General features: G+C 39.2%; 1 protein-coding gene across 24 annotated transcripts in view; it reads left to right on the plus strand.

Annotated features, from left to right (window-relative positions):
• Nucleotides 1-20646, plus strand: part of ARPP21 (cAMP regulated phosphoprotein 21) — a 185815-nt gene that overhangs the window by 68172 nt on the left and 96997 nt on the right. For 16 of the 24 annotated variants that reach the window (XM_010712996.3, XM_010712998.3, XM_019616627.2 and 13 more), the window contains exons 2-4: nucleotides 17809-17977; nucleotides 19611-19816; nucleotides 20215-20256. In XM_010712996.3, the coding sequence (XP_010711298.1) occupies nucleotides 19649-19816; nucleotides 20215-20256 (210 nt within the window). In that variant the 5' untranslated portion in view covers nucleotides 17809-17977; nucleotides 19611-19648. Of the gene's footprint in view, nucleotides 1-6358; nucleotides 6380-17632; nucleotides 17730-17808; nucleotides 17978-19610; nucleotides 19817-20214; nucleotides 20257-20646 lie in introns of those variants that run through there. The other 8 variants (XM_010713012.3, XM_010713005.3, XM_010713010.3 and 5 more) reach the window with 5 other exon arrangements.

Raw genomic sequence — 20646 nt, forward strand, 5'->3', positions numbered from 1 at the left:
TCATTTGTGTGTTGTTTTTTTAAAAGATTTTAAGTAGTGCTGTTGGTTCATTTTGGTTATTTGTTCCCACCATCCCCTCTTGATGCTTGTTTGTATCCCCTCTTTTTTCCTGCTTATCCAGAGACCAGTACCAACCATGTACAAGTGTTCTAATTGCTTTTCCCATCTCCTTCTTACATGGAAGAAGAATTTAATTTGAAACAGGAGTCGTCTCTTTTCCAGCTGCTCTGCAGCCTTTCCTGTTCTCCACATTTTCTCTTACGACTGGAAATTGTACAGTGTCCCACCTGCTTCAGCCAGTCCTTCCTTTCTTTTTAGTAGCATCCAGGTTTTCTGAATTCCTTTAAATTTGATGATTTTTCTGATATCCCGAGATGACCTGTCGGTCAGCCAGCGCCCTGCTGCCTCCTTTTCCTAGGTGCAAAGCCCTTTGTTCGGTTTTGTAACAGTTCCTATATGGTTGAAAATGTGTAACGCATTGTAAATCTTGCATCAAACAGATGGCTAGTGGCACCAAGTCCTGATTTGGTAGTAAAACAAGCCTGGGGCAGTAGTAAAACATTAATATATTTAGCATTAGGCAGTCCTTTGGAAGGTCAGATGAAAACCTTTTATATCAGCTGGATGAGCCAGAAGGTAGTGCTTTCTTATTATGGTGTAGCATAGATTGAGGTACGGACTGTTGGTTGTCCAATTGTTCAGTGAGAACGTTTACCCACTGCAGGAGCAAGCAGGACATTGAACTCAATAACTTTGGAGAGTGAGTCAGAAACTCAAAATATTTTTCGTGTATGTCACTTCTTAGTCTTCATGCAGTGTTGCTTTAGGACTTAATATTGCAGAAAACTTGGGTATGGTATGCTAAAGCAGTGGCAAATGTTGTGGTGTTAATTCTGGGAGTGTGTCAGTGGTTACAGGGTGTCACTACCCATTTGTCCCCAGCAGCATGACACTCAACTGACACTGGCTTCCCTGGAACCCTATAAATACAGATACCTCTGCTGTCATTGTCAGTGATAGCACTGTCTACTTTTACTCATGCCCAGTGTTTTTTTTTTTCCAACACACATGCCATAGACTGCAATTAAATTTTTGCCTTCACTGTGGACACATGAGCAGTAAAGTGAAACCCAGGTAGCAATAAAAATGGTTAGGTTAAATTTAACCTAGTGAACTAATGGTCTCTTTGGTTCTTACAAATTACATGTACAAGCCAATGATATACGTGTACAATATGATGATTGGAAAAAAAAGTTTCGTCTTTCTAGTATCAAAAAAGATCCCGTTTGGGTTCTTTCCTATGTCTCCTAAAGACAGTCTGCCAAAGACTCACAGAGAATCACAGAAACGTTCACCAAACTCAGGCGCTACAAAAGTGAATGAAGTCTTCCAAGGAAGCATTTTGGGGCAGTAAGATCTGTAAGTCTTACGGTACATCTTTGGGATGGTACATCTTTGGGATCAGTCTTCTTCAAGAACAGAAGTTTCCCAAGAGCAGGTCCATTGGTGATAAGCAAGTTGATTCCTTCAGGGGGTTCTGTAGGAGCTGAAAGTACCAAGAAAACAAATGTAGTAGTTGTAAAGCTTTTTACTATCCCTGACTCACATCTGGAACCAATAATCCATAGTATAGGAGCAAACCCAGAAACAATGCAAGAAAGCTCCAACCTGACATATTCTCCTGGGAGGTTACTGTGAGTTTGGAACATTCTCAAAGAAATGTTTGGCAGAGGAATTAAAGGCTGTTGAAATAAGTTTTATGTTGTGTCTCCTGAAACAGAAATTAATTTAACGTACTTAAATTACCCCTTCAGACCTCAGAACATATATCAGAATGTAATTCCGTTCTTTTTTACCCTTTGTTCTCCCCACCCCCCACCCTTGTATGAGTTGCCAGAGATTCCAGCTAGGTGTGTGAAGTTGTTGTGAAATATGGGTTCACATACCTGAATTGATAAAAATACTTTACACATTAAGTCAACGAGCCTCCTTCATGAGAGATTTTAAAAGTGAAGAAGTGATTGTCAAGGAAAATTATGCGGTTAACTTCTAGAGAATTCGAAAAATTCATTTAAATGCTTTGCTGTGTTTTTAGTTAGGTTGTATCCACAGTTTTGTCAGGTTGCTCATGCAAGCCGCTGGACATTTGGGCATAAATGAGAAGAGCTTTGAGTTCTGTAGAAGAAAGCAGAGTATTTTCAGTACAGAAAGAGGTAAGCTGATCTGGAGGCCCCTGGTACATGGGTAGGACTGCAGCCAGAAGCTGTACGTGATTATGGTGTGTAAGCTAGAGCAGAAGCATTGCCAATCACAACGTAGTTCAATTGCGGTGCTGCTGATTCTGCTGTGGTCAGGAGTTGGTGCAGTCTGATATTTGAATCAATTGTTACAAGGTATTAAATGTTCACATACTGAGAAAATTCCACTGACATTGAAGAAATTTTCTTTTATTGCATTTAAACTCTTGGCAACCCAAGTAAAATGAATATCCAAAAGTTAAAGGTTTGAGAGACCTTACAGTACAGAGGATAATAGTAAGGCATTTGGTAATGAGGGGGAGGAAGGAATAGCTTCTTGAGGAGGACTTTTAGGACAGTTATACATGCTAGATTACCAGTGGTTTGCAGCCCACATGAGTGAGATTTGGACAGCCAAGTTCTTGGTCCTCCAGTAGCCAGTCAGTTGTTGTAATACCTGCAGTGATTTCCACCAAAAATATGAAAACTGCCTCCTTAATTATCTCTGCTCAGCCTGAGACTTTACCCTTCAGTAGTTTTTGCAGAGAAGTCCTCTGAGGAGGAGGGAAGTCTTCTAAATTGTTTTAGAAGGCTGGTTCTGGCCTCCCTAATTGAGTATCTGTAAGAGTTGTATTTTGCAGTTCTGCCTAGAGTTTGCAGACAGCATCAGAAGTTTATTAAACTCTTCCTTTTTCAGTCCCATGCGTTGAGGAAAAGGATCCTTTGCACTGAACAACCATAAGTGGGAGACAGATAGGGAAAGAGCAGCAGGGATTGATGCAGCAGAACAGCATGGGAGGCAGGCACATTTGTAGCTTTTGTTTTTTCTGAAGGTAAACCACATTCATTACCAATGACTTTATATGTTCAAATCAGTACCTTTACTACAATACTGATGGACCTAAACAATGTAGTCAAGTGATTTTTTTTGACAGTTACAGGAATAAGGACACCTCTGTAACTTGTTTTGTTTTGTGTTTTCTTTCAATTGCTTTTCTGGCTTCAGATGTTGTCAGTCTGAAATAATGATTTAAGTTTTGTATAGCCTACTTGCTGCCCAGTATTGGTGTTAATCTCAGCTCTGTTTATCCTGCAAGCAAGCAGGTCCTGTTTAAGTATTTACAGTGTACTGAAATGTCAGTTACTTTATTTCTTAGGATGTCCAAATATGAAAAATGACTACACAACAGAACAGCCTTCAGAACAGTTGTGTTCACATCACACTCGGATCCTGACCAGCACATGAGAGATGCGATATTTTGCTAGGAGATGAGGTAGCCAAGAACCAGGCAGTCACTGATGAGAAGAACATAAGTATAACAGTCTGAATCAGGGCAGTTGTGTAGGCAGGAAATTTTCAGCTTTTCTACTTCTGATAAGTTTGAAAACTTTTAATCGTGGCACCCTCGTGTCACCAGCTTCAAATAGTGCAGTCCAAGTATCATAGATGGGAGACAACACCCTTATAAGTGTCGAGTTCTCCTTCACTGTTGCTTCCAGTACGATCATTAAAAGGAACCAGGTGTCTGGTTTCTGCCATGGTTATCATTTCTGTTTTTTTCCTAAATTGGTGTCATGCTATTTTCGGTGAAGGAAGCTTGATTCTATAAAACTTGCATGGATTTAAGATATAATTGAAGTGGGTATAGATTAGAAGAAGTCAGATGAAGAAAAGAATTGAGAAAGTGCTGTGAACTCCCTATGTATTCCTTTTCTTCAAAGACACTTCTTAGAAATAACCAGGTGTTTCCAGCAGTTTGAAATGTGAAGTTTTCAGAAAGCAGTAGCATGTTTGGATTTTTCAGAGGAGAAAACAATCAAAGGAAGGTTAAAATTTTCCTCTTTAATAATCTCTGTACGTAAAATGTGCTAGGAACTGGGGGAAAAAATGTGCAAAACTTAAATTAAATATTAAGGCAAATCACTTTAAGTGAGAGATAGCCATTTATCCTGCAGAAGACCTTCTAATGACTTGCTAGTGGAAAACGAAAGGTCTTTGAGTTGACTGGGAGACAAAAGTCTTTCCTTGGCTGGCTGCATCCTTACTGAGAGCCCAGAGGGGATCCAGCTCTGTAGGTGGTACTGCACATTGAACTTTCAGTAGCAAGTAGTGTCTAAAAGGATAGTGGGTTTACTTGCAAGGTGTTTTAAAAGTCTGTTAGTATAAATGCTGGTATTCCTAAAACTTGGTTCTCTTCATTGTTTTTTTAAAACCAAGTGTAACATACACTTGGAAATTACAGCAGGAGAAGTGATAGCTCTCCTCCTCTCTTTTCTTCCCCTAACTCCTGTAACTTTTCCTTTCTTCTCTTCTCTTATTTTTGATACAAACAAGGAAATTATGTACCAAAACTCCATTAGTACAATGCTGTAGTTCTGGCTGTGAAATTGTTCGGATGGCTGCTGATGGTTCCACCAACAATCAGAACCATGCTAAATTGCACATACGTATTAAGGCATAAAACGTAGAATATACCAATGGATAATATTCCTTATAACACATTATGCATGCTATGGGAATCATCACTTTGAAAATCTCTACTTCTGTGTGTTTAAAATCTCTCTTGAAATGTAACATTAATGTATTTTTTCTTTTGCATGTAAATTTCTTCGTGCCCGCTGGTGATAAAAATCAGGTCACGAGTACCAGCTCGGTATCCCTGTGAACTCTGCATAGCAACCAGTTCTCCTCCCTCTTTTAATGTTTTTGCAGCAAAAACGGATAGACGAAGAAATAGTTATTTGAGCGTGTGCAGTGAATTGAAAACTCTAAAACAGTAAGCTTCCATTATGACCATGTTCCATCCCAGTGAGTTCCAAATGATCTCTGATAAATGGCTTTAGAAAAACGGATTGAAATGTTACTTTCTTAGCTTGCAGATAAAAGTACTACATGTTTATATTGCCGACCGGCAGGTGTGGGACCATTCTGCAATGTAGTAGAAAGCCTTTGGTTCTTGTTCTGCAATACAATTAACAGTTCCCATGCCAAGGCTACGTTTCTAGATATCAGGGGTTACTAAAACCTTTAGCTGTGAGGCAACAAACCCCTTGTGTGTGCTGAAGCTCCCATCAGCGAGTTACCCTGATCACTCAGCAAGCCTTCATCTGTTGTCTCATCCTGTGGTGGGATTCCTGGGCTGTCAGCATCATCTTCTAGTTCGCTTCCAATCTCATCCTTCCTTAATCCTATTCACTTAGACCCTCTAACATTTGAATGTTTTAGCTGTTAGCCTTAGTATGTAAGGCTATACTGCATACCTTATGTAGTAACTTTGATAGTCTTGAAGGCTGTCTTGAAGCAGGTCCTGCAAGGGTATGATAATTTCTGCTCAGCTCAAGAAGATGGCTACTGGTCAGAATTATTGCTATCCTTCAAATTTTCTCCTGTCATCCTCTTTGAAAGAGTCCTGTTGAAATTGAAAGTTTATGTGGAGCAGCAAGATAGGGAGTTGGACTCAGCAGTCCCTTGAGGTCCCTTCCAGTCCCTGCAATTCTGTGATTGCTTGTAAACAGCAGCAGGGTTTTGCATTTGAAATGATTTTGTTCAGTTTGCTGTAATTTCATTTGTGATGCGGAAACCTTTAGTTAGATCATTGGCCAGAAGCTGAGACTGTCCCAGGATACAAGCTGCTTAGGTGTCCAACTTTCCTCGGAGATAAATGAATGATTAAGGGTCTTTATTATCCTACTGTAGCAAAAATCCTGAGTCACAGCCTGGACCAGTGATGGAACACCTGGTGGCAAGACAGGGCCAATCCAGGGGAGCTCAGGTGCAAGCAATGTACCTGAATGATTGGAAGGGGGTGGAGCCAGGATCCAGCTCTTCCCGGCCCTCATTTAAGGGTTAGCAGCAGCTGCTGTGAAAGCTTGCTGTTAAGGATGCTGGATAAAATAGATGAAAAATTATTTTCTTCATTAAAGTGGCTGTAATCCGTTTAATCTTCTAGCTGAAGTTACAAATTAGATTTTGAAATCATACTTTAAAGAATTTTCTGAAATATTTGAAAGGAGCTCCAGCTTTTCATTTCATAGTTCTATCTTGGCAACTGCTGATCATCTTGGATTGATGCTGGAAGAATGCGCCGTGAGATAGCGGCTATTAAAATCACAGCTTCAAGACTCCCTTCTGATAGATCAAGGTGAAGATTTAATAAAAGCAAATATTTTTATGGTCATATACTGGAAGAGAGGTCTTGCATGGTTTTTCTTCTGTGAACTGTTTGTGTAATTCTTCACGAGAATGAGGATTCTGAAGAGGCAGAGAGAGAAATTGCTGTTCTTTGACATTTTTGTCTGCTTAGCTGTTCTCTGATGCACAGAGCAATAGCCCTTAGGCATAAAGCTTGCTGAGCTCCCGGGTGTAAGGTGGTTTCAGTGCTCTGTTCATGGAAGACAGGATTGGGGTTTTTCTGGCATGGCTATTGACTTGAAACAAAATTAGCTGATGGTTTTTAAACTGAGCTTTCAGTACATTTGTCTGTGTGATGCGTTTGCACGAGATGCTGCTGCGTTTGTTCACTGTCCTTCCTACATTATACAAATTTCCTGAACGTGTTACTTAAATATTCAGAGAACAACTCAGCGCCCACAATTTTTCTGACTCAGGGTAGCCATGGAACTACTACAAAGTAAATTACAGCACTGAATTTGCTGCTAGGTATTTTATTTCTTGACTTATCCAGTGGTTTTAAGAAATAACTTTCTCCTGTTGCACTTTTAGGAGAATTAAATGAGCCACTTGTCTGGCTGTTCTGTATGTACTTGTGTATAGAAGTCAGTGCTGATTTGTAAAACTTGAGAACTATCAGGTACACTAAGTAGAAAAAAAAAAATGTAGCTCTTTCAATCCTTTTCAGTGAAGATTTCCCGGAAAGTCAACTTGATATTTGGTATTTTAAGGAGAATGTAGAGAACGTTGTTCAGAAATAGAACTTCATACTGTAAATATTAGAAGTATTTTTAAAAATAAGTTTTAAAGTCAACTGAAGCTAATTTCAAATATGTTTTTGTTAGGAAATTATTTTTTTTTCTAGATTTGTTTTCAGATATTACTATAACTTTAACATTGTCAAATAATTACTAGTTTTATTGATATGTCTTACAATGAGAAAATACTTGGTATTTCGGACTATATATTTTTTTTTCCATCAGGTTGGAAGATTTCATTCAGTCGTATGTACTTGAAAGTCATGCATTACTGCAAGTTCAGTGAATCTCCATCAGAGATGTTGGTGTGTGGTTATTTTCACTTGTTCTTGCTGATATCTGCTAAAACTGGTGCTTATAGTCAGCACTTATACTTAACAAGTTTGGGGGTGTTTTAAACGTGTGCTGAAATTTAACTTATTTATTTATTTATTTTTGTTTAATGGTTATAAACCAAATTTCATAAGTACTTTCTGTGATATTTTTTTTTATGCTGTGGCATGTAAAATACCAGACTTTAAGCAATTTCTGTGCTTTATTCTTTTATATGAAAGTGTGATTTTTTTTTTTTCCACTTCAGTGTTTCAGGCTGTGCAGTAGGTCGATGTTTTTAAGCAATATTAAACTAGAAGATTGGCTTTGCTAACGGACTGTGCTCTAAATAAAGCGAAACATACAGGATCCTAGTTTTACTTCTTTCATTGCCTTTTGAAGGAAGTTGTGAGGCAGATAATTTCTAATGCTAGATGAAATGACGGTCACAAATTTGTAACGTTGCAGTTAGACGATGCTTAGGGTAAGTTCTTTTTTAGGAGGAAGCCTGATTTGCAGGAAAGATCACGGTCCTTCAGAAGCTTACGATGACAGAGTGGTTATTGACTTGCCCTTTCTCATAGTTGTCATGTTTCATCAGCCATTGAAAATCTTGAAGATATCAAAATAAATCCTGAGGCTCAAAAGCATAGCATTATGTATTAAGAAATATTGGCCAAGCAGATTCTGCCTTGCGTAAAGTTATGGTTCTAGTTCTTGCAAGGAGAAGGTCAGCCTGGACTCAGAATGTGATTAAATTGGTGAACTGCATTCAAGGTGGAACTTTGTTGTGATGTGGGGTGGAAAAAAAAAAACAAACTACTGAACTATGTCATTGGGTGCTTCAGAAAATGTGTTGTTCCTCCCCTTACACAGCAAATCCGTTTAGTTTGTGGAATATTCTGTTTGGTTTCTCTTTTTCAAAGGAGAAAACGCAAACCCTGCTAATTGCTCCCAGTTTCTGAACTATCGCCTGTTTGTGAGATGCTGGAAACTAGCTGATTTTAAGAGCAATTTCAGGCTCTCAGTGAGGGGAAAAGTTCATTTTTCCTTCCCTTATTAGAAACCCAGGAGTATTGGACCAAATTTTTAGCTATGTGACGTATCTTCCAAGTACTGATGTGATTGGATATTTAGAGAACTGTATTTTGTTCATTAAGAGGACTATTTGCAAATGAGGAATAAAATGTGTACTTGGAGTCTTAATCCAATGATGTTTCATTCTTAAATTGGCAGCAGAACTGTACCAGTGACAGTGGTCTGTGTGAGAGGCACTTAGAATCATGCTCAGGTTGCTTAAATGTCACTAAAATCTTTGGGCTTAATCAATGAAAGACAGTTAGATGCCTCCAGAAAACAATTTAGAGTAGGGCACTGAAACATTCATATCCAGCCAACGTGAAATTGTAGATGGAGAACTCGATGCATTTGAAGCTATGAAGTACTTGAAACATTCACAACGTTTATAGGCAGCTGCCTGAATTCTTGTGATTGCATTTTATTTTTCCAAAAAGTATTAAACAAAAGTCCCATTTAGCTGGCACCGAAACCTGAAAATACAACTTTACTTTAAAGAACCTGGAGCACGGAGGTCTGTCTTTGTTACAGTCAGTGCAGAGCCAGCACCTGTTTTTCCTTCAACGTTCACTAAACTATACCCCATTCTCCCATTTCAGCATTCTACTTTCTATAATCAGATTGTTTTTCACTCTTTGATTCGCAGCACAGCAATGAGAAAAGAATGATGGTGCAACCATTGTGCAGTGGCAGTGGGACATATTATGGCGTATAGAACTTCTGTCCTGCGCTTTTATTCTGTAATTTAAATCTTGGTATTTTTGGACCATTGATGTAGTTAGTGGTTTCTTGTGCCAAGTAAGACAGATTGTTTCACAGCAGGTAAACACAATTTTGGATATTATAGATTTTTTTTAAATGATATTTGAACTTGAGGAGACTTCAATCTATATAACAAGGTTTAAAGTACTCAGAAAAACCCTCACTGTTTTTCTGAGTGGATTTTGAGTGTACTTTTGGATAAAATATGTTTTCTACTTTAAATTTTTCAGGACATATTCCTTGGAGACATTGGCTTGAATATTTCATTTCTGCTGTGTGTTCATTGCTCTTTTATGAGTTCATGTGTCATGAAACTTCTGGCTAGGCACGAGTGGAGTGGGCAATTACATTTTTTAACAAAACTCCTTAGCTTTCTTTCTCATGCATATCATAATTCCTTCCCTGAAAAGCACAAATAGAGATCCAGATTTTTTTTATCTTTTCTTTTCTTCACAATATCACACAGAGGCTGGAATTACCCCCTGGAAAAAGGCAAACATAATGCAGAAACCACAGGATTTCTGGCAGGATATCTTCAAGATTTAAATCCACTCTAGGAACTGGCCCTCCTACTTATGTAAACCAGGGTTTCTGCTGTTTGTCAAGTTCCAGTTGTAACTGCTTTTGAAGATTTCTTTCTCTCCCTAACCCTTAGAATGCCAGTGTAAAATACCCAAACTTACCTCTGCTCAGTTTTTTGCTGCTTGGGTTGGACACTTTGCTTTTCTTAAGGCATTGACTGCAATATCTACCAAATTGGGCTGGGGCTGCTAAGAAGGAAATGTGATCTATATCCATACTTTTCTGAAGATGAGCGGTTACATAGGCTGGGAATCTCCAACAACATTTTTGGAGATGGCAGGGGAACTGAGAGGATGTTGATTTCCTTTATTTCTACAACTGAGTGTAAGCTGAGAATACTTGGTGTGTAAGTGCTTGGAGTGCTGTGCAGATATGTGGAATGGTGTCATTGGCTTTTATAACATACCTTTAATCAGTTGCCATCTTAGCTTCTAAGTCACAGTCTTAGTTTTCTTTTTCCTTCTTTTTCTTTTCATACTATGGCAGTATACAGCATTGATTTCAAGCCACGGCGTGTTTTGGCATTCTTTTGTTAAGAATGGGGTTTTTATTTAACTGCATTGCCTAAAACCAGCCAAAATGGGACGGACAAAATAAGATTGATATTTATATAAATATAGATAAAGTAAAATATAAAATGCAAATATGTAAAATGTACAGATACATTGTATAAATATGTATTTATATATAATACATATGTTTATAATCTTCGTGTAGTGTTGAAACGGTAAGATAACTAATGTTGTTTCTGCTGTGGTTTAATTTTCCTTCAGAAGCATTTCAAACAAAGAGAAAAATGTGACAAGGAAAAGTGAGCGTGATCAGGAAATTGAAAGCTCAAAATGAGGTGCAGGTCCCCATTAGATTGAACGTTGTTAAGATACTGTTTCTGCTCCATGCAAGATTTTAGGCAGGATACTGATACCTACTAAGATAAGCTTTATTGACGAGGGAATTGTTTCTACACAAATTGTTTGCCCTGGACTTTGCTCTGCCAGGTTTAGTCATGTCCATAAGAAGCCAAGAGCTAAGAATATATATTCCAATATACTGTCAAAAACATGATCAAAAAGAAATTTTGGGAGTGTGTCTGCATTGGTAAGTATAAAATAATAATGTAATAATAAAAATTATAAAACAATCTTACCCTGGCAACTCCCTAAAGGTCCAGTGATCATTGCCAGTAGTAGAAGAGGCTCGAGCTGTAGCTACATAAATTGTTTGGAATATGAGTTTGGTAAACTTGTCGTGCATTAATACAAGCTTGATACCAGTTGTCTCTTAATATGGAGAGTCTATTTGTGCCATATCTGAGCAGCAGAGTGAAAGGGAAATACCTCGTAGTGTTGTTGTTTTAATTCTTGGAGATTTATAGCTTTTTAAAATTCTTTTGTCTAAAAAGAAGAATTTTTCTTTAGCTGCAGGCCAGTTTTGTTTATGAAAATTGTATTACGATTAAAAAAAAGAGCAGCTACTGTATTAATTCCCGTAACCAAAAGAGACTTTTGGGGGGAAATATAATATTTTTTTCTTTCTCGTGTGAAAGCTTTTTGCTGTTCAGCAGTCAGTGTTTGTCTGCTCTGGCAATTGTTGTATGGGTCTGGTTCATCAGCATAATGCTGCTTTGCTGTTAGCAATTATTTTCTTTCAGGATTTGCCAATTAAGCTAGCGCTGGTGAAAATGCACCTAATTTGTCAAGAGATGGCAGGATGAAATATAGGCACCATTATATAAATTGGGAGAGGGGAAAAAAATAATCAAGAGTGTGTGAGAGGATCAGTGATACTTGGTCAGTTCCTGCAGCATTTTCCTTCTCGTTCTGCCTTCGTCCACTGGTAATGCTGGGGAGAAGTGTAAAGCAATTGCCTATGAGTCATTGCCATCCATGTCCCATGTTATGTTTTAAAATATGTAAGATACATTTTTGTTTTGAATGAGCCTATTCAGAAAGCTTTATTGAAAGAATATGCTAGAAGTACTTAGAGTGTAGTTTTTTGTTTTTTCTTTTTGGACTTAACTGCTTTGTTTGCTGTAATTGAGGCCTACAGAATAGGGCATAATGACTTCTCTGGGCACTTGTTTGTTACCTGCAGTCTGTTCAGACAGAATTCTTTATAATGTATTTGCTTTCAATGCAGATGTCTTTAGGAAAAATTGAGTAAGGAGATGAAGTTGATCTTTTAGCTGCTATGTATGAAAACAAGTGGACTGAATGTGTGATGACTGGAAGATATGGATAAAAAGTGAGACTGAAAGTAAACAATGGAAACAGCATATTCCTGTGTAAGTGACAATTAAAGGGAGTTGTGTTTCTTAAACTTGCAGCAGAGCACGAGGTGATGTGCACTTATTCCCCACAGGAAGACTGTCAAGAAGTCAGAAAAGCAGTGAAAATAAACATTTGTTGGCACAAGAAGTAGAATGTAGGAAAGGCTTGTGTGCAACGGGATAGTGGGGGAGTGTGTCCTGTCTAGGCTCTTGGACATCCTGACATGTTGCTGGTGTGCTCTTTGGAGCCCCTCTAATCCTTAAGTAAAGCTGATCAGCCTTTCAAGAGGGCTTTGGGATATGATTGCCTTTGATAGCCGAGCAATAGAGCCAAGGGAGTTCTGGTCCCTTTTCAATTATTTATTTGCCTATATTGGTTATTGATGTCATTATAAAACTTAACATGACTTGTGTGTGCTGACTGAAGAGTTGTGTGAATTGAAAGCGTGACTGGGAACCACTGTGTCTCTGTGTTAGGAGTCATGGGAGCTGTTTTCCACCAAGGAGCATCTGACCAGGTAGTTTAATGACTTCAATTCTAGGGAAATTTGTCAAAATTAGGTCTGGGAATGAGACACAAATTGGTATGCGTGCTCTGAAGTCTGGGCTAAAGCAAACAGCTCATTGTGAGGATGCTGATTTATATGTTGGATTAGCTTGTTAAAAGTTTGGGAATTGCTTGGCTCCTGATAAACTACTGTGATTGACATTTATTAGCCAGTCCAACCAATATCTTGTATCTTTCATGCTGATCCTGGAAGACTTCAGATGGCTATTATGACAGATAAAAGAGCAACTTTTTGAGCCTTTTCTTAAGTACGTAAACAGGCTTTCCCTGTAGGCCATCACTATTTATTTTCCTGGGCAAAGCTTCTAGCTTTGCAGAAATAAAACAAGCTAAAGGGAACATCATTGCTGCTGCTTGGCTGAAGATGATGACATTGATGTGAGGTCTTCTGACAGGGGATTAAAGCGAAAAATCTTGGTGGCAATCCACAGGAGCAAGAAGATCCCTTTGAAATAATGAAATCAGTTATAAAGCAAAGTTTTGTGCTTTATAACTTTTGGATGTTACAATTGTCTCATCCCTGTTGTAATTCATAAAAATTGGATTTTATGTGCAGGTTGAGAGGAAAGCCAATGCTAGTCTTTATGCCTTTGAATACAGAGTTCAGCTGGGATGCTGTTCCTCTTATCTTCTGCTCTCTCCTCTTTTCTTTTTAGAAGACAACTGGATGTCTCAATCTGAAGTCTTATCCAGAGTAGTTTAATTCATCTGTTTCTGTTGCATTTGCATGCTGTTGCTGCTGAAGATGATTTGCTGGATTGCTTAAGGTGTATCAGTAGCTTGCTGTTGCAAGATGCTCATGTTTCTGCCAGCCCTGAAAAAAAAAATAAAAAAAACTGGTCTCTGCTATCTGACAGTTGGTGTTAAAATGCCAACTGTGAATAAATCTAAATAGCCTTCTATCTGCAAAGGTCTACGGCATGTAGGAGCAAAAGATGTAGGCAATTGCGACATCTGTTTTGTGATGATGATGGAGAGGAGACAAAGTGAAGACCAAGAGGAGATGGGAAATGAGGCCTCAAACACTTTTTAAGAAATATTTATGTTTTAAGGTAAAGCAGGCAGCTTTCATGTGCGTACAAGAATTTCAGTGGGAAAACAGAAAGGGAGCACTCTGTATGGCCAGTTTAGTGATGCAAATCCAGAAGACAGCTGAGTAGTAGAGTATTCAAAACGAAAGCTCTGGGATTTACTTTATTTGCCCTTTTTTTTTAATTTTTCTTTTTAATAAGTTTTGTATTCTAACACTTTGCTTCAAAGTGCTGACAGACTTGGAGCTTCGTTTTCAGTATGAACCCTGAGATAGCCACAGAATTACTTGATGCTGAAACTTTTAAATGAGGGTCAAATAATGGGGAGTTTGACACTGTTGAGGGCTGAGTGTACTGATGATTTGGAGGTAATGCTATAATCCATTTCCTGTGGTTTCCAGGTGCTAGCAGTAACGAATTAAAGCTGTCTTTGAATCAGTATGAATGTGGTATGCGTTGCATAGTGGAAGTAGTGCCTGACCTCCTACAGTGGGAGAGTGATTTTTACCTCTATACTTCAGGGCTTTATTTGGAAAATACATTTGGGTGTCACTTGGGCAGAGTGTGCTGTGCTGCCTGCTCCTGGTTAAAGTGGTTGGGCTAAAAACTGCTCATCTTCTCTGAGAGAGCACGTGACAATAACGACTAAATGAAATTTAATCATTTAACAAAATTAAATGAATCATAGAATGGCTGGAGTTGGAAGGGACTTCAAAAATGATCTAGTTCCAACTCCTGTGCCGTGGGCAGGGCTGCCACCCACCAGACCAGACTGCCCATGGCCCCATCCAACCTGGCTTTGAGCACCTCCAGGGATCACAGGGGCATCACAACTTTTCTGGGCAGCTGTGCCTAAGCATAAGGATCTCAAAATTCCTCTTCAGATAACACACGTGGGCAATACCTTTGTGACCATGGAGGCACTTGCTGATACCTAATAACAGGAACGCTTACTCTCCTGTCATGGGTTTTGTTAAAAGCTTTGCTATTTAATTTCAGTTGGTGATCATCTATCAGATGTTCAGTGAGGTGGTTTTTCTAATGCTTTTGCTCATTGTTCTCTTCTGCCTTTTTCTTTTTTTGGCAGCTCATCTTGGTATAGTTTCTAAACTCGTGCATTAACCTAAGTATACATCTTCCTATAGCTTTTCTGGGGATGTGTGTGGTGCGTGTTATGCAAGCATGTGAGCACGTGCCTTCCTGCAGCCCTTTCTCTTTGGGCTCTGGCAGCATCTGCTCCTGAACAGCAGTACCCTCAGCTTTTGAAGCAAAAGCCCTATTGATAAAGAAAACAATTCAAGAAAAAACAGCATTTTCATCCTACAGCATATGCTAATCAGCTGGCCTTTATAAATTCTTTGCTAACTGGTGCGATTTCTTTGGAAGAAGCTCTACAAACAGCTTGGTGAGCACCTGGATCTTCTGTTCCATGCTGCGTGCGATGCTCATGTTGCATTAAGGAATTAGATGCTCAGATGTTACTGCAGTCTCCTGCAGACCACATCTAAGATCCCAACACTGTATAATATAAGACTTGCTTTTAAATGAGGAAGAGCAAAGCCTGTTGCTAGGCAAAAAACACCTTTCTTCCCGAGGTCGAAAGCTCCAAATGCGTGTGTTCTGCCTCCTGCGTCACGCCAGCGCTGAGGTCTGGCAGTCAAATCGGGGCTGACATTTCTGATGTGCAAGGAGGAGAATGATCCAGTATGCTTCTCCATGGCAGAGCTGTCACCGTAGGACTGACAGTAGCGAGAAGCGTGCTCATCACCGAGTGACTGGGGATCCTGGGAACGCGCGGAAAATAGAAATGCGTGTGCCATCAAAAACGCCTCACTTCTAATGGCTATTTTCTGCCTGATGCCATTTTGCTATTTGCATCCTCCCTTGAAGTATTTTATAGAAATCTGAGTCCTTTTGGAAACCCACCCAAACAACCAGAAGTGTATCTTACGTATTGTAGTATGTAAGTGATTAGTCATCACTTGTAAATTACCTAGAGGAGGAGGAGGAGGGAATTTATATTAAACGAAGACGAAGAGCTTGACTGAGTGATATATGTCTCAGCCATACCTGTCGTCTTGCTATTTTTTTTATCCCCAGAAATAAAATCGGATGAATTTTTAAAAATCTTCCCAAGAAATGCTGTCACTGCAGGTTTGACAGATGGTAGCTGCACACTGTAAGCTTATTTTTCTACTTGTTTGCTTTCTCAGGGAAAATTTGAGTTGTTTTAACTTAAGATTCTGTGGTTTTTCTCATACCTTTCCATGGAAAAATTACGTTGGCATTAGAAATCTTAACTACAACAACAGGGGGAATTGTGAAGGTATGTCTTTGAGCATGATAAGATTGTGTTCAGCATCAATGGCATAGAACTCTGTTGGAGTTGCAGGAGATCACATCCAAGATGTGATATTGCTTGCTTGCTTTGGGGTTTGTTTCTTAGTTTGTTCTGTTAGTTAATGCATACTGCATTGTACACTGAAGAGTCATGAAATAATCGTTTGTGTTCTGATTTTTGGTACAGGTTAGTTGGTTTGGGAAGTGTTTGATTGCAGTGTTATCTTCCCTGCCTGGCTGCTTTCCAGGTGAAACTGCAATGCACTGTACAACTTTGGGTTTCTCTGTGTGTTTTTCTCTTTGTTTTTAATTTTCGTGGTGGTGGTGTTGGGGTTTTTTTTTTTTTTGATTGGTTTGCCACCACCACCTCTCTGGGTGTTGGCTCTATTAAATATATTTTTGTACGTGCCTGAGTGCTTAGGCATAATTTTCCATGCTGTTGCTTTGCCACTCTCATCATGTCAAAGTATGTTTCTTTGTGAGATAAATTACTGAAAATGCCCTGCTAGAAATACTGACGTGTGAGTGGGCTCATGTACTTTGTCTTACTCTGCACAAATTAAGTGGTTTGTGGAAATGCTTTCATTAATGTAAGTTTATGGTGTTGTAGAAATTCGTAGAGCTGTGTGCTCTTCTCCTCTGTGCCTGAGGTTCTGTAGGGAGCAGGGCTTGATTTTGTGCAACGCTGAGTTGCATTTTGGTGTCTTGACATCCAGCTACTTGAATGCTGGAAGCTCCTGTGATCTGCCAACACTGCCTGGCAGCTGCAGCCAGGTGAGGCTTTCAGTATGCCTCGGAAACAAGGAATCTGGGATGATTTTCAGCTTTTCTTTTTTCTCCTTCCAAGTAGAGTGTAGTCCATTTTTGTGACGTGTACTAACTGCTTCAACCTCTGTGCACAGGCACTGGGGGGTGGACAGCTCAGCACACAGCCATGGCTGGCAGATCAGCCTTGGCCCAAAATGCTCACATTCTTTCACACCGGTTACTCAGTTGGCCAACACTCTCCTGATGAACAGCATATGTTGATTGCAGTGCAGTCAACTCTATGCAGTGAGGCAAATCTTTAGGTGTATTTCTCCAGTGATAACCTGGAGGTCTCCTATTGTACAGCAGGAACTTCTTTTGGGCATTGTTTGGGGAGTAGAGTTTCAAACCCATCCACCTCCCCTTCTTGAACATTTCAACTTACATTTGGCTTACTAAACCTCAGTTCACCTCCCTGGCAAAGGAGGTCACTTTCCAGAAACCCCCATCTAGCTGATTTTCAGTCCTATTTGAAGATGTAAATTCTAGTTGGAGCAGCAGCTGTCGTTTAAAAACAAGCAAGTCTTTCTTGCTCATGCCCTCAGAGATTTCTGTTGAAGCAAACAGATGAGCTTATATATAAATATGTATATGTGCTTTTTTTAATGAGAAGTGCTGGAATTCACTAAAAAAGGTTGAATTGAAGTGAGTAATCTTCAATGCATAATGCAATTGTTAATTTTAGTTCTTTGCGTAGGAGCTGTTATGCCTTGAACAGCCGGCTCCAGCCTTCATTAGAGAAGAAGCAGGCAGTTTTGAGACAGGTGGAGCTGGATCAAGCTGTGAAAGTGATTTACTTGAAGCCGGTCATTAGTGTTAGAAATCTGGTCTTGTCTGCTGCATCCTTACCCATACCATGATTGTTACTGTTATTTACTTCTTGTCTTTTTCCAGGTTGACGATGATCCATCAAACTCTCTGAAGAAGCAGCATGGAGATTGGCATGCTGAACTGCTAATGGGGACATGGGACTCAAGTTGTCGTTGATCATTTGTGTGGACTTAACTAGCGAAGAGCAACAGAAGACGCTAGGAAGACAGTGGGAATTATAGCAGTTTTTCAGGTAAATGATTTCTTTAGCGTAGCTGCCTAGCTATGACTATAACTGGTTTTTAAATGTCGTGTGAGCATGTAGATGAGCTGTGGGATGATATGCACACGTAGAGTTTGTGTACGTGCGCGTCTTGGTTATAAATCCATAGGAAATTAAGGACCTTTTAACAGACCAATTCTTGGTCTCAAGTCATCACGTTTTGAAATTTTAGCGAAGCATCAGCTATAGCTGCAGGTTAACCAATAGCATTACTCCTCCTGGGTAGAAGAGTAGGGGGATGAGGATAGTTCAAAGCTTGAATTGGCTTTCTGCAATCAAATTTATAAGCTTAATATTCCATGTAGTTTCCTATCTTGCAAAATCCACAGCTCTCTGACGAAATAGCATTTTGATGTAACATTGGAAGGATTTTGTTTTATTTGCTTATCATATCAAAAAAAAAAGCAAAAACTGGGACAAATAAGGCTACAGAATACTAGTACACTTCATTTTTTCACTTAAAGCATAGCTTTACAAAAATTGAAGCTGAGTGCTAACAAATCTGCTGAGTATTGATTAGACTCTGTAAAAAGAAACATGTCAAACTGGGGTTTTTCTTAATAGCCACTGTATTGTAGAGAAGAGGGAGATTTTGTGAAAGACTAGTGGAAATAACTCCTCAGCTGTGGTTGGTTCTCCTGAAGATGCATTTTAAGCCAAAGGGATGGGGAGGAAGAAATAATTAAATTAGTCATGAGTCTCATTTGACAATTGATCAATGGGGAGGCTTGAAGAGGGTGCTAGAGGGGGAAAAAAAATAATAATAGGCTTTAATTTTGAAAAGCTTTTAGAGCTTCTGTACAGCAACCCATTGTGAGCTAAGAGTAAATGCAGTTCGGTTAGAGTATCATTATTAGAAATACCTGTCATGGGCATCCTGTAGGATTTCCAGAGTGCTGGAGAGTGACATGGGGCTTAGGAAGAGGTTTAGACTTTTAATAATGGAGCTGTCAGTTTGATGCCTGCAAACGCTAGACCTGAGAGTTTTATTGCCAAATTTAGATTTTGTGTTTATATTGAATTATTACCTCTCCAACTGAATTTTTATTATTACTATTAACCAATATTGAGCACCACAGGCTTCTGTTATATACAGAAAACACGGTTGAGTGTTGAAAAGCCACAATATCATTGTTGGTGCTTGTCTTTTATTTTTCATTCTCTTTCATTTGAGGCTGTAGTTTTCTTAAAATAAAAAAAAAAAAATACTAGGGGAGGGGAAGGAGCACATGCCTGCCCGCCTGTCAGGCAGGGTGGGTTCTTCCCTGCCTGGTGCCACTGAGTTCTTTTGCAGAGCCCCTCGCCACCCCTTCCTTCACCCAGTTGTCTCAGAGCCTTGCCTTAAAGCTGTTTCTTCCCCCTTGCAGCAGTGTTTAGTTTGGAGCTCTGCTTGATTATCCCAATTCTGCTGTTAGCCAATGCTGTCAATTGAATACATCACTTCAGCTGAGGCGTACGTAGCTCTCAACTCCTGAGCTCCTCACTTTGGTTTATTTATTGAAGGGAATGAAATGACTTGCCTGGGACTGTAAAAAAATAAAATAAAAATTCATCCCTGGTGTTTCTGTGTGTGTGTTTGTGTTGTGGTATCTTGACCTTTCAGGTCACCAAATCTTGTTATTTTAATTTCTGTCTGGAAGAATGTCTGAGCAAGGTAAATTGAACCAGGAGACAGCGGAGGAAGCTGCGAAAGAGCAGGAGTCTGCCATCTCAGAAGCGACCCCAGACAACTGTATCCTTAATAAATCTGAAAGCTCAGAACAAGAGGAGAAAGAGGAAAAACTGAGCGATGGCAAGACAGAGCTGCAGGTAAGATGGGAGTAGCGAATGTGTGCGTTAAATATTGATGTGTTATTGCACTTCCATTTCTATGACCTCTTTCATTGCCTACGCTTCCCTTATTTTATTCCCTCATAATTTGAGACTTGTCTCTTTTTGGCTTTCGTTGTTTTTTTGTTTTTCTTTTCGTTTGGATCCTTTTATCTCCCTGTAAAATAAATGCTGTTATCTGTTATACCTTTCAAGCTCTTTAGGCTGCTGTCCATGTTATTAATTTTTCTGAGAAGTTAATTCCTACACGTCTGTGTTAGAGCTTGGTGAAATATTTGACTGTTTTCCCTCTTTGGGGATTTAGAAAACTACCTTGATCTCATGAATTTACAGGTAATACTAATAAATAATTACTTAATGTGTGGTTTGGTTTGTAGGTGTTACTGCCAACAAAAAGTTGTTTTGCAAAGCCTAAGAAGGTAATTTAACAAGAAGACTTTGTCGAATGAGGGGGTCTAAATCCATTTTGCTCAATGGAATATAAAATAAAGGGGGAGACTACAATTTAAGAGGCATTTGGAGAGGGGAAGCATTTACTTAAGTATGTCTTTTCTTGTAATTCTATTCTATGCAAAAATTACAAAACGCTATGCAGTGTTTGTGCTGATTGTACCTGTTCTTAAAATGGATAAGGTGAGCAGAGGTGATTCTCTGTTCTTCTTGCTTTCCAGACTGGGTTTGGGGAAGTTGTTTCTTGCAATCAGCACCTCATTAAAATACTGGTTTAGAAATGATTTAATTTCTTTACTTATCGGAAATGCTCTTGTTATGCACATTTCCTACTGAAGTGAAAGCTGCTTCTTTTTTTT

This window comes from Meleagris gallopavo, chromosome 6 (assembly GCF_000146605.3).
Source record: "Meleagris gallopavo isolate NT-WF06-2002-E0010 breed Aviagen turkey brand Nicholas breeding stock chromosome 6, Turkey_5.1, whole genome shotgun sequence".
Taxonomy (NCBI): domain Eukaryota; kingdom Metazoa; phylum Chordata; class Aves; order Galliformes; family Phasianidae; genus Meleagris; species Meleagris gallopavo.